Below are 14,549 nucleotides of genomic sequence, written 5' to 3'. Positions count from 1 at the left end.
GTTCACACCCCGTTTGGTAGATGTGCCAGGCCCCATACTATGGTGAATTCCCCAAAGCATTTGACTTCGGGCTGGCCCCTGCTAACGTATTTGCCTACCTCTCTGGGTTCAACTCTGTGTGTGTGTGTTGCTTCTTTTGTTAGCCCTGGGATGTAATTTTCCTTATCTTCTTGAGAGCTTAGAAATGCACTTAAAAGGGCATTTGTTATAGTTTATTCCGTGCCTAGGTGTTTGCAGCAGGAGCCCCCAGTCTTCCCTCTCCCGTGTAGACATGGTCAGAGCTGGAGTGGTTGGTCCTGGTCTCGGTGTGTGGTGACATCTCCTGTTTTGTGAAGCCTTTAGGGTGGGGGCTGTGATTGGGAACTTTCGTTACAGAAAGTTCTTCAGTCTTCCAAGGGAATTTATGAGAGATGAAGAACCATAAAATGGTCCGTTTTGAGGTTGAACAATCTGTGTTGCTTGTGGGCCACATTCGTGTGACTGAGATACACCCCCGATCAACTTTCTTATTTCAGGAACAAGAAAAAGTAGACAGTGAAGGATGGTAGATGTTAACAAGTATATAATAAACACTGAAGATTTTACAGATCATGTTTAAGCTGAATGCCCCCAAATAATGGAATGATTATATCTTACAGGACATAAGGTGCCTTGTTATGTAGCAAATAAAAATTCCTGTGTTTATAATAAAATTTGTCAAACAAAAAATATGCTCGTGATATCTGACAAACTGCTTTTCAGTAGGGAGACTGTTGTCATTTTCAGCAATACAGTTCTTTGTTGTTTGGGACTGTCCTGGGTACCTGGCCCAGATAATTCAGGACACAACATTCCTGACGCCAGGCACTAAATGCCAATAGCAGCACACTGCCCACCCCAGCCCAGCCTCCCCCAACGTTGCAACAGCTAGACCATCCCCTCCGTGATCCCAAATACGTCCTAAAGGGGAAGGTGTAACCTGGGTTGAGATCCATGGACTAATTATGACCCTGAGTCTTCAGGATAGTTTTAAAACTTCTATAAGTCCTATATTTTTAGATAGAGATTTATTAGACATTTTAGATTCTTTTTTATCATCTCAATGGAAAAATAGTAAAAGGCACTAATTTTTAAAGACCATTATTTGCAAGGCCCATGTTTCCTGTGTGTTTTGTGTATGTTATCTCATTTATTTATAAGACTCTACTTAGCTAGATTTTGCTCAGTCACAGACCCTTGTGGAAAAGGAAGGAGGTTTCGTCTCTAGCCAGAGGAATGTTCAGAAGCATGTAGGCCTTTAGTCAAATAAATTTGCTTATTCTACTTCCTTCGTGGCATAGGCATTTGGCCCCAGCTTGCTTGCTTTATCATCTCCTTCCTACACTGCAGTTCTCCGTCTCCTCTCTTTCCATCTTTTGGACATTTTCCTGGATGAGTCAGGTTGCCAAAATCTGAACCTACTTATCAATTTTTAACCTCGTTAAAAATGGGACAACCAGTCACGATGTGCCTCCTAATGGGGTGCTGTAGGAAGTACACGGCACCACCTCCGACGCAGTCACAGCCCTCCAAAACCTGTGCGTCGGGCCTCCAGGTCTAACGACCTGTTCACAGAAAGCGTGGAAGTAAAGCAGCGTGGTAAACTATGTCATGAAGACGCAATCGGCCAGATCCAAAACGTGGGGAATTCTACTGATTCAACTGTTTCCTCAAGAAATAGCAATAAAATTTTTTAAAGAGTTTGTGGGGACTGTTAGAGATTTGAGAGACTTTAGGAAACCTATCAACTAAATGCAGTGTGTGGATCTTATTTGAACCCTGATTTGAACAAACCAACTGTAAAAAATCACTTTTGAGGAAATTGGGGCAGTTTGAAACTTGATCTTTTTATTAGGAAATTATTGTAAATTTTATTAAGCTTGATGATGATATTCTGGTTTTATGGGGTTTTGTGTGTGAGGAAGGTTGTCACTGAGCTAACACCTGCGCCAACCTTCCTCTATTTTATGTGGATGCCACCACAGCATGGCTTTACAAGTGGTTCTAGATCCGCGCACAGGAACAGAACCCCAGGCCACCAAAGCAGAGCACGCGAACTTAACCACTGTGCCACCAGGCTGGGCCCTGCTTTTTTTTTTTTTAAGTCTAATGTGTTAAATACGAAAGTATTTATGGGTAAAATACTATGATATTTGGTATGTAGGATTTGCCTCAAAATACACCAGCGGTAAAAAATGGAAGGGAAGAGATGAAACAAGATGTGCAAAGTCTTGTTAATTGTTGAAACACAGTGATGGATTCTTGGGGGTCATTATACTATTCTCTATACTTTGGTATATTTTGAGATTTTTTTGTAATAAATGGAAAAAATAATAGTCCTTTCATTTACTGGTAATGCATGGGTTTATTATTTCAGGGATTGGTGACCTTCAGGGATGTGGCCATAGAGTTCTCTCAGGAAGAATGGAAGTGCCTGGAACCTGCCCAGAGAGACTTGTACAGGGATGTGACTTTGGAGAACTTCAGTAACTTGGTCTCACTGGGTAAGGATATTGTATAATACAAGGCCAGACGGAAAACAAGGCTCCCAGGGACTACAATAGAGGGAGACTGTTACCACCTCTGCCGGGAGGGCTAAAGGAGGAAACGCTACCACTGGATGATGGTGAGAGCTAGAGTCATGGAGAAGGGCCCAGCTGGCGGCAACAGTAGCCACCTCCAGAACTCCTGGGTCAAAGGAGGGAGGGAGGGGATAAGAAATACCCTGAACTCTCTCTCTTCCTGCCCACTGACCTCCTGCTGACGCTTTCCCTCTGCCAGACCCATAGGGCCAGAGTAATGCAGTCCTTACAGTAAGCTGTCTGGGACACAGAGCAGGGCCAGAAACAGCTGTGAAGGGATTGGAGGGAAGGAGAAGGCAAATGGAGAAAAACCACCATGCTTATCTACTCTTAAATAACTCAGGACTAGCCTTCTAGAATTTCTGGTATCTTCACGATACCAGAATATCTAGGGAGACTCACAAGTTTCTAGCTGAATTTCTGCTGTCTGTTCCCAAGAGAATTGTTTGTGTTTGTGGAATTGGAAATAGGTAATTCCATTGGCACCTCCATCTTCCTGTCCTTTAGACAACCTTTACACCTTCCTTCATGTAATTGCCTCTCTTCTTTGATGACCAAGGGATGGGGTTTGAAATTTGGAAGAGTGTAATCATGCTCCATTTCTTTTTCTATAAACAGGACTTCCCATTGCTAAGCCTGATGTCGTTTCCTTATTGGAGCAAGGGAAGGAAGCCTGGACAATTGCAAATGATATGCCAGGAGCACGGTGCCCAGGTGAGCAAGGGCTGATCCACTGGAGGTCATTGGGAATCATAGCCCGGCAGGTGAGCCCACTGATAGCAGTAACTTGAGTCAGTGATGGGAAGCTCCCCTCAAAGCCATCCCAAAAACTGCCTGAGACGCACACACGAAGAGCAGACCTTGTCAGCCTCAGCTCCCAAGGGAACCCTGCCCTTGCCCCCATTGATTCCTCTCTGTTCTTTCTTCTTTCATATTTTCCTCCCATTTTAGAAGAAATGTGCTACCTTCTTCCCCAGTGGCCAGCTGTTTACCTGTACTTCGGATCCTTTTCTCTGCGAGGATCTTCATCCCTTAAAAAATACTTATTTTCTTAAAACAGCTTCTCACTTTACCTAATTCAGCAATTCATTTTTCTCTTAGCTGTTGAGAGGTAAGGTTGTGTCATGGTTGAGGGCACAGACTTTGGAATCAGACTACCTGAGTTCAAATTCTAGCTCTGCCACTTACTAGATCTGTGAGTTTAGGTAAATTACTTAAATACTCTGTGCTTCAGTTTTCTCCTGTGCAAATGGAATAAAAATAGTGTCTTCCATATGTAGTTACTGTAGGTGTTACATGAGTTAATAATGCGGGGGCTGGCCTGGTGGTGCAGCGGTTAAGTTCTCATGTTCCGCTTTGGCGGCCCGGGGTTTGCCAGTTCGGATCCCTGGTGTGGACATGGCACTGCTTGGCAAGCCATGCTGTGGTAGGCGTCCCACGTATAAAGTAGAGGAAGATGGGCACGGATGTTAGTTCAGGGCCAGGCTTCCTCATCAAAAAGAGGAGGATTGGCAGCAGATGTTAGCTTGGGGCTAATCTTCCTCAAAAAAATAAAAATAAAAAAATAATGTGAAAATCCACAGAGCAATGCCAGGAGATAGTGACAACGAAACACACATTATCAAGTGTTATTAGTTGGCATTTGCTGGACAATTTTGGAGCCTTTGAATACTTCGTTATCAGTTACCTACCTCCTGACTTCTCTGCTGTTGTTGTCATTATTTATTTTCATCAGGGATCATTTTTTCTCTACCTGAAGAACATCCTTAAAATGTCCTTTTGTGCACGTCTGCTCTTGACAATTCTCTGTTTTTAACCACATGAAGATTCTTGTAGGATATTTTCACTGAGTATGGAATTCTGTGTTGGCAGGAATTTTCTCAGCCCAAAGAAGAAATCATTACACTGCCTTTTCTCTTCCAACGTTGTCAATAAGTCAAGTTGTTCCAATTTTGGAAAATGTTCCACATATATTTAAAACTGGTGTCTTTTGGATGGGGCCCTCGCCTCTATTAACTATAACTATTCTGATTATATGATTTAGAATCTGCCTGTCTTTTAGCTTTCTTGGTTCTGATGCTATCGCATTCTGAGAGCTGTTTCTTGTCTTACGTATTTTGCCACTGCATTTTACATTTTGTAAAGGTGAAATACAGCTCCTCCTTGAAAATTGTATTTTTGTCAGTACGGTCCATCCTTTATTTTCCCACTTAGTGCTTTTAACCTTGAATCCTGTTTTTTCTGATATTAATATCAAATGCCTTGTTTTTGTTGGCTTAAAAAAGTTATGACATATCTTTGCTTATCCTTTTTTTTTAAGTTATTGCCACTTTAAGTGTGTCCATTGTACTGAGGATTCTGTTAGTTTCCTTTCTTAATCAGTCTGAGATTCCTTGCCTTTAATAAAGGAATGCAATCCGCTCTCATTTATTGTGGTAAATAATGTCTTTTCTTATTCCTGCCATTTTATTTTATATTTTCTGTTCCTCATTCTTCTTATTTCCAGCTATTCCTATTTTGCTCACATTTTATTACCACTCTTTCTACCCTCAAGTGATTTTAAAGTTGTGCTTCCTATTGCTTTGTAATAGAATAGTCTTTAATTTGACTTTAAAGAATTTGCTTAAACCTCTCTTGCTCTACCCACCTCAAGACTGAAAAAGAATATTTTTCTTTGTAGTGAAGTTATTTCTTAACTTTCTTATTTTGAAATAATTTTAGGCTTATGGAGAACTTGCAAAATTATTATAGAGAATTCTCGTGTACCCTTCACTCAGCTTCCACTGATGTTAACATTTTACTTAACCACAGTACAATTATCAAAACCAGGAAATTAACATTGATACAGTACAATTAAATAATCTACAGATCTTTTTAGAATTTTCTCAAGTTTTCCCCTAATGTCCTTCTTCTGTCCCAGGATCAGATTCTTCTGTCCGGTCCCAGATCCCATATTGTGTCTAGTTATTGTGTCTCCTTAGCATCCTCTAATCTGCTACAGTTCCTCAGTCTTTCATGACCTTGAGACTTTTGATGAATGCTATTTATTTTGTTTTGTTTTTTGTTCTTTGGGAGGTCTTTTGGTGAAGAAGATTGGCCCTGAGCTAACATCCATTACCAGTCTTCCTCTGTTTAGTATGTGGGACGCCACCACAGCATGGCTTGGTAAGCAGTGTATAGGTCCACACCTGGGATCTGAACCTGCGAATCCCAGGCCGCCAAAGCAGAGCATGTGAACTTAACCACTACGCCACCAGGCCAGCCCCATATGAATACTGTTTTGAAGAATGTCTCTCACCTTGTGTTTGTCTGATATTTTTCTTGTAATTATATTGAAATTATGCATCTTTGGCAGGAGTACCACAGAAGTGATGTTGTGTCCTCTGTACATCATATCAGGGGTTACATGATGTAATGGCTTATTACTTGTTAACTTTGATCTCTTGGTTAAGATAGGGTTTCTCATGTTTTTCCCCTATAAAGTTACTATTTTTCCGTCTATAATTGGTAATTATCTTGGAGGGAGGTACTTTGAGACTATACATTTTGCCTAATGGTTTTAGCATCCATTGGTGGATCTCATCTGTAACAGTCATTACAATAGTGTTGCCTAGTGTTGATTTTCTATGTACCATATTCTTTCTACATTTATTAATTGGCATTCCTCTGTAAGGAACAGCTGTCCCTACCCCTCTCCCATTCATTTATGTATTCAATGATTTGTTTCTATCAGTATGGGCTCATGGGTATTTATCATATTTGATGGCTTGTAGCCCAATGCTATCATTGTTTATTTTGTTGCTCAAATTGTTCAAACTTTGGCCATTGGGAACTCCTTCAGACTGACTCCAGGGTTCTCTCAGCATGCCCTCATTCTTTTTTGAGCACTTCCTTATTTTCTGATACCATAACATGTTCCAGGCTTATCTTGTATTTTTCCTGCCCCAGCCCTGAAATCAGCCATTCCTCAAAGGAGCCCTGGTTTCTTTGATTGGAGACTGGTATGAAACAGTATCTTTGAATTTCTTTTTCTGAGCAAAGTAAGACTTTTACCATCTTTCACTTCCCTATGCCCTACCTAGACCAGGGGTCGGTAAACTACAATCTGTAGGTCAAATCCAGCTCATGGCCAGTTTTTTTGTATCACCCACAGGCTAAGAATGGTTTTTACATTTTGAAAGGGTTTAAAAATATATATATATGTGTATGTGACAGAGACCTTTTGTGGCCCACAAAGCCTAAAACATTTACTATCTGGTCTTTTACCGAAAAAGTGTGTTGACCTCTCCCTAGAGTCACCCTCACGCATACCCCACTCTGATTTTCTTTTAATAATCTGGAATTTTAGTTTCGTACTTTCATTGTTCTTATAATATTTCATAATTTATAGTGTGAATTATTCTTCACTAACAGTAATGATATAAGTCAGTCATCTGTACACTACGGCCTGCGGGCCAAATCCCGTCTGCCGCCTGTGTTTACATGGCCTGTGAGCCTATTCAGTTCTGTAAATGCTTTCTAAGGGATGCACATACAGTTAAGATCTCCTGCTCGTGGACTGATCTCAGTATTTGGCAGCACTATCTATAAAACATTTTCAAAGATGAAATACATAAAATCTCATTACAGGTCAGCACTAATAGATGAACATTGCCATCAATTCTGATGCTGGAGAACACTAACCCTGAACTCCAGTTAAGTGAAATGTTATCTCCCCCAGAAAAGAATTCTATTCTTCTCGTTCATAGACCTGTATTACAAAAAAAAAAAAAATTATTTAAGTATAAGACTAATTATTATTATAGTTTGAATTTCATCAATAAAAACTTTGTGATAATTTGTTTTCTCTCTTATTGTATAAGTGCCTATATCATCATTTTTGCCTCTTGGACCACAAAGCCTGAAGTATGTACCATCTGGCCCTTTAAAGAAAAGAAAAAGGTTGCCAACCCTTGATTTAGAGAAACACCTGAAAGTCCATGTTTGAGGAGCACAGTATATATAATCAAAATCATACTTGCCATGCGCCTAAAACAGCCTTAAATCACCAAAACCTCTGCACTTCAAAGCTCAAAAACCCAAGAACCAACTTTCTGGCTTCTCTTTGTACTTTGGCTCTAACCTGCCTTTCCTTGGGAGAGTGGACTCCAGGGCTAAGATTGGGCAGGTGTGATGCATTGATGAATTACTCAGTTTTTTCCTTCTCTGTTAGTTTCCTGTGGCTTCTGTAAGAAACTACCAAAAAGTTGGTGGCTTAAAACAACACAAATTTATTATTTCATAGTTCTGGAGAGCAGAAGTCCAAAATGTATCTCACTGGGTTAAAATCAAGTTGTCTGCAGGGCTGCATTCCTTTTTGGAGGCTGTGGGGAGAATCAGTTTTCTTGCCTTTTCCAGCTTCTGGAGACCACCTGCATTCCTTGGATCATAGCCCCCTTCCATCTTCAAAGCCAGCAGGGTGGCATCTTCAGATCTCTCTCTGACTCTGACTTTCCTCCGTCTTACACTTATAAGGGCCCTTGTGATTACATTGGGCCCACCCAGATAATCCAGGATTGTCTCCCCTTGTTATGGTCACTCATTACTGTTTATTCCGTAACAAGAATTATCGTTCATAGAATATTCAGTTGGTGTGTTTTCTGAGTCTTTGTAGTTTTAGGAGTAGGGGGGAGCCTTTTTAATTAGATTTTTTTTAATTGTGGTAAACATTACATAAAATTTACCAATTTGACCATTTTTTTTTTAAAGATTTTATTTTTCTTTTTTTCCCCAAAACCCCCGGTACATAGTTGTGTATTTTTAGTTGTGGGTCCTTCCAGTTGTGGCATGTGGGACGCCACCTCAGCATGGCCTGATGAGTGGCAACATGTCTGCGCCCAGGATTCCAACCAGTGAAATCCTGGGCCGCTGAAGCAGAGCAGACAAACTTAACCGCTCGGCCATGGGGCCAGCCCCCTAGTTTGACCATTTTTAAGTGTACAAGTCAGTAGCATTAGTTACATTCACAATGTGGTGCAACCATCACCACTATCCATTTGCAGAACTTACTCTTCCTCATCCCAAACAGAAACTCTGCACCCATTGAACAGTAACTCTCCATTTTCCCCTCCTCCAGCCCCTGGTCACCTCTATTCTACTTTCTGTCTCTATGAATTTGACTCTTTTAGGTACCTCATGTAAGTGGAGACATACAATATGGAGCCTTTTGTATCTGGCTTATTTCACTTAGCATAATGTTTTCAAGGTTCATCTATGTTGTAACATTTATCAAAATTTCCTCCCTTTTTAAGGCTGTGTAATATTACATTGTATGTATATACCACACTTTGTCCATCCATCTGTTGATGGACACTTGGGTTCTTTCCTCCTTTTGGCTGTTGTGAACAGTGCTGCTGTGGAGGTTGGTGTGCAGGTAGCTGAGTCCCTGTTTTCACTTCTTTTGGGAAGCTACCTGGGAGTAGAATTGCTAGATCAAATGATAATTGTATGTTTAACTTTTTTTTTTTTTAAAGATTTTCTTTTCCTTTTTCTCCCCAAAGCCCCCTGGTACATAGTTGTATATTTTTAGTTGTGGGTCCTTCTAGTTGTGGGATGTGGGACGCCACCTCAGCGTGGCCTGACGAGCAGTGCCATGTCCGTGCCCAGGATCCGAATCAGCGAAACCCTGGGCCACCGAAGCGGAGCGTGCGAACTTAACCACTCGGCCTTGGGGCCAGCTCCCTATGTTTAACTTTTTGAGGCTATTTCTCAATTTTTAAGAGCTTTTTATAAGTCAGGAAGATCATCCTCTTATCTGTAATGTAAGTTTCAAATATTTTCTCTGTCATTTGTCTTTTGACTTTGCTTTTGGTGTTTTTGTTCATATGCCGGTTGTCTGTTTTATTGTGTTTTTCACCTTTATGTAGGGGAATTGATCAGCCTTTTATTTTGTTGCTTTTGGATTTTGAGTCATTGTTAGAACGTTTTCCATACCTAGCTTATAAAGTAACCCACTTTGTTTCCTTCCAGTATTTGTGTGTTTTCTCTTTTCTTTTATCGTTAAAATTCTGTTTTGGAGCTTATTCTGGTATATGGTGGCAATGTATGGATCCACTTTCATCTTTTTCCAAATGATTAGCCAGTTACCTCAGCATTATTTATTACAAAAACTATCCTTTTCCTCTTTGAGATACCACCTTTATAAGAAATTCAATTTCCTTATAAACTTCAGTCGATTTCTGGTCTTTCTATTGGGTTCCATTGGTCTGTTTCTAGAATCTGATATTTATTCATTCAACAATCCATTATTAAAAGCTACCATATATGCTAGGGTTTGGTTACAATGGCTAGTGAGAAAGGCATTATTTCTGCCTTTGGGGAGATTTAGAAACAAGAAAACAAACAGAAAACAAATAGTAAATAAATGAAAATCTAATTTCAACTGATGAAAGTGTTAGGAAGACAAGGCACAAACTGTGAGAGAGAGAGAGAATCAAGGTGTATGCTTAGGGTTATCAGGCTGAGAGCTTTTCTGAAAATGTGAGTTTTAATCTGAGACCTGAAGGATGAGAAGAGCAGCCATACAAAGAACCAGGACAGGATTCCTGGTAAGGAAAAGAACCTACGGAAAAATCTAAGCTGGAAAAGACCCAGATTTGTTCTAGGTGCTCAAAGGAGGCCTGCAGTTTGGTACATAGAGAGGATGGAGGAGAGTGCTTAATATGAAGATGTATCATTCTCGGTTGAGACAACTGGCAGCAAAGATAATCAGGGACCTGCTTTGCCAAGAGCCTGTGCAGCATGACAGTGAGTTTGGAATTCATTCTAAGGGCAGTGGAGAGGCTGTGAGAAAGTTTAAGTAGAGCTTTTTGTCTTGATTGGCATCAGCACCATGTGGTGGAAAGTGTTAAATATATAGATGCCTTGTTTATATAAAATGCCCAGAGTAGGCAAATTCATAGAGACAAAATTAGTGGTTCTCTGGCATTAGTGATTGCCAGCGGCTGGAGAGAATGATCAATGGAGAGTGACTGCTTAACGAGCACAGGGTTTCTATTTGGGGTGATGAGAATGTTCTGCAACTGGATAGTGGTGATGGTTGCATGACATTGGGAATGTACTGCTGACCACTGAATTGTGTACTTTAAAATAGTTAAATGGAGAATGTCATGTTATGTGAATCTTAAAATATATACATAGGGCTGGCCCGGTGGCGCAGTGGTTAAGTGCACACGTTCCACTTTGGTGGCCAGGGGTTCGCTGGTTCGGATCCCTGGTGCGGACATGGCACCACTTGACAAGCCATGCTGTGGTAGGCGTCCCACATATAAAGTAGAGGAAAAAGGGCACGAATGTTAGCTCAGGGCCAGTCTTCCTCAGCAAAAAGAGGATTGGCAGCAGATGTTAGCTCAGGGCTAATCTTCCTCAAAAAAAAAATATTATTTTTGAAATAGATGGATGAATAGATATGTATATATACAGGCACATGCACAGACATGCCTAGGCCCTACTCCTGTAGATTTTGATTCAGTGTGGGGTGGTTCTTGGACGTTTGTATTGTTAGCAGGCTTTCTGGATGGTTCTGATCCCCAGCAAAATTGAGAACCCTGGCTTAATTTCTTTTCTTAGTCCCTTCTAGCACCATATAAGCTCTCATATTTGTGCTTTCATGTACTTTTTGGAAATTGCACAGCAATATCTGAGACTTATATAAGCCATTCACCTTTTATGATTATTATTTTCATTTTGTCTCTCTACTATAGATTTTTTTAAATTTCTGTTATAAGAGGAAAACAGCTTGTGTTTACTTTTTTTTTCTTTTTCAGACTTGGAGTCCAGGTGTGAGAAATTTCCACAAAAAGACCTTTTTGAAATAGAGTCATTCAGTTGGGGGCTCATGGAAAGCCTTAGATGCTGTGGTTTTGAGGGCTCCAGTTTTAGAGATGACTGGGAATGCAATGGCCAATTTGAAAGACAACAGGTAAATCCAGAGTGCTGTTTCAAGCAAGTGGAAATCGCGTATGAAAACATGCCCACTTTTGAGCATTATACATCCCTTACTCTACATCAGAGCAGTCAGACTGGCGAGAAACTGATTGAATGTAGTGAATGTGGAAGAGCGTTTAGCTGTGGCTCACACCTTATTCAACATCAGAAAATTCACACTGGTGAAAAACCCTTTGAATGTAAGGAATGTGGGAAGGCCTTTAGTCGTGCCTCACACCTTGTTCAACATGGGAGAATTCATACGGGAGAGAAACCTTATGCCTGTAAGGAATGTGGGAAGGCCTTTGGTCGTGGTTCAGAACTTATTCTGCATCAGAGACTTCATACTGGTGTCAAACCCTATGAATGTAAAGAATGTGGGAAGACCTTTAGACAGCATTCACAGCTTATTCTGCATCAAAGAACTCATACAGGTGAGAAGCCCCATGTATGTAAAGATTGCGGGAAAGCTTTTATTCGTGGCTCACAACTTACTGTTCATCGGAGAATTCATACGGGTGCTCGACCCTATCAGTGTAAGGACTGTGGGAAAGCCTTTAGACAGCACTCACAACTTACTGTACATCAAAGAATTCACACTGGTGAGAAACCGTATGAATGTAAGGAGTGTGGAAAGGGCTTTATTCATAGCTCAGAAGTTACTCGACATCAAAGAATTCATTCTGGGGAGAAACCCTATGAATGTAAGGAATGTGGGAAGGCCTTTAGGCAGCATGCACAGCTTACTCGACATCAAAGAGTTCATACTGGTGACAGACCCTATGAATGTAAGGACTGTGGGAAGGCCTTTAGTCGTAGTTCATACCTTATCCAACATCAAAGAATTCACACTGGTGACAAACCCTACGAATGTAAGGAATGCGGGAAAGCCTTTATTCGTGTTTCACAACTGACTCATCATCAGCGAATTCATACTTGTGAGAAACCCTATCAGTGTAGGGAATGTGGAATGGCCTTTATCCGTAGTTCACAACTTACTGAACATCAGAGAATTCATCCTGGTATCAAACCTTATGAATGTAGAGAATGTGGGCAGGCCTTTATTCTTGGCTCACAGCTCATTGAACACTACAGAATCCATACTGGTTAGAATGCCTTGAACGTTAGGGTGTAGGCAAGCCTTTATGTGAAGTTCACATCTGACTCAATATTAGATAATGTGTAATGTAATGTAATTAATGTCAGAAATTCTTCATTTGTCACTTCCATTATGGAACATCAGACACCTTGTACCAAAAGAAAATTCAATAAATGTGGGATTCTTTTTGCCTCACACTCACTGTTTACTAAGCATCAAAGAACTTATGCTGAAAAAGATATTAATATGAATGTAAAAAGTCTTCTATTACCATTCAAAATGTATTAATCTTCTGAGAATTTCTAATAGAAAATGACCCTATTGAAGTATTTTGTGAATGTGCCTTTTGCCATGGCATACACCTTACTTAACATTAACTCAGTTCCACCAGTTACTGACTGAATAGCATTGGGCAAATTATGCAGTCTCTCTGTTCTTCAGTTTACTTATTTTTAAGCAGTGATAAATATACCTACCTAATAGAGTTTTTTTGAGGACTATCAGATATTTTATACAAAGCCTATGCTCAATAAATGTTAGTTATTGTCATTAATTATAACAGTATTACTGTTGAGTTCATTTGAGAGGAGGGCCTTATGAATGTAACAAATTTCAAAAAGCCTTCATAACAACTTGTTATGGTAATTCATTCTGAAAAACAGTAGTAAAGTATAATTATCATGAGAAGGCCTTCATTCAAAAGGTTAGAAATTCAAAAGATTAGTCCTAGGGCCTGTAGCCACCTGTTCTGTAGGTGCCAAGTCAGTAAAGCATTATCCATCCCCCACTGCCCTCATTTTTTAACTGAAAAAAACAGTTCAGAAGATTAGAAATTGACAGAAGAGTAGCCAGAAGAAATCTGCCATTTAGAAGTCTAAAACCACCTCCAAGTATACGTTCATTTCAAGAAAAATCAAAACTAGAATTACAAACTACAAATGAATGACACTTCTCTGTATCAAAACCAGTTCAGCGTAGCCAAAGCTGGACTCCTGTCAGAAGCCAAGGACTGGAGGCAGGGCCTGTTCTCCCAAGGTAGAACTCCAGCACCTCCCATCGCCAGTTATATGCTGAGCATGTTGAATGAATGACTAGTGAACTCTAAAAGGTGGGAAAAAATCACCACGTAAACCCAAGTCAACAGTAATAATGATTATTAAAAATAAAGAATAAAGTAGAAAAAACAGTAGACTTACTCTGTAGGTTATTTATTTAACTATATAATAAGATAAAAGATTGACGACTCTGATACAGAAAAAACATTTAGCAATATGAATGAGGAAAGGCTGGATTTTTTTTTAAGTAGCTACTATGCATGACTTTAATATATTTGAAAATCTGGAGAATGGATTTTTACAAAAATATCAAAATTGGTTCAAGAAGATGTGGAATAACTGAATAAATCAATAGTTGTGAAAGGACATAGGAAGTCATCACAAAGGTTCCTGGACCCAGTTCCGACATGTGCATGGAGACCTCCCCACACCCACAAGCGGTTCTCGGACGCCAGCAGAGTGTCTGAGAGTTCGGCTCAGTTCTGACGGTATCTACCCGGAAATAGACTCAGATTCCACAGGTAAAGGGCTCAGTCCCACATGACCGGCCTCCACTTTAGACGCCAGTCGCAAGCCCGGGTTGTCACCTGTACTTCTGACTGACTGGCTGTAAACCAGAGATTCCCATGACCATCCTGCTCGGGTTCAGTTAATTTGCTAGAATCGCTCACAGAACTCAAGAAAACTCGTTTATTCACTAGATTACCAATTTATTACAAAAGATATTAAAGGATATACGTAGGGTAAGGTCCCAAACAAAGGAACTTCTGTCCTAGTGGAGCTTGGGGCCCAGCACAATGACACGTGGAAGCATTCTGGTTCCCCAACATG

General features: G+C 40.3%; 1 protein-coding gene across 1 annotated transcript in view; it reads left to right on the top strand.

Moving 5' to 3' along the window:
- Window positions 1-14,014, top strand: part of ZNF565 (zinc finger protein 565) — a 32,982-nt gene extending 18,968 nt beyond the window's left edge. Inside the window, exons 3-5 of the mRNA XM_014838317.3 lie at window positions 2,396-2,522; window positions 3,219-3,314; window positions 11,405-14,014. Coding sequence (XP_014693803.1) covers window positions 2,396-2,522; window positions 3,219-3,314; window positions 11,405-12,675 — 1,494 coding nt within the window. The 3' untranslated portion in view covers window positions 12,676-14,014. The remainder of the gene's footprint in view (window positions 1-2,395; window positions 2,523-3,218; window positions 3,315-11,404) is intronic.
- Window positions 14,015-14,549: the final 535 nt, after the last annotated feature.

The sequence above is a fragment of the Equus asinus genome, chromosome 26 (assembly GCF_041296235.1).
Source record: "Equus asinus isolate D_3611 breed Donkey chromosome 26, EquAss-T2T_v2, whole genome shotgun sequence".
NCBI classification, from domain to species: Eukaryota; Metazoa; Chordata; class Mammalia; order Perissodactyla; family Equidae; genus Equus; species Equus asinus.
The sequence above is the reverse complement of the archived record's forward strand: the minus strand, read 5'-3'. Positions and strand labels throughout refer to the sequence as shown.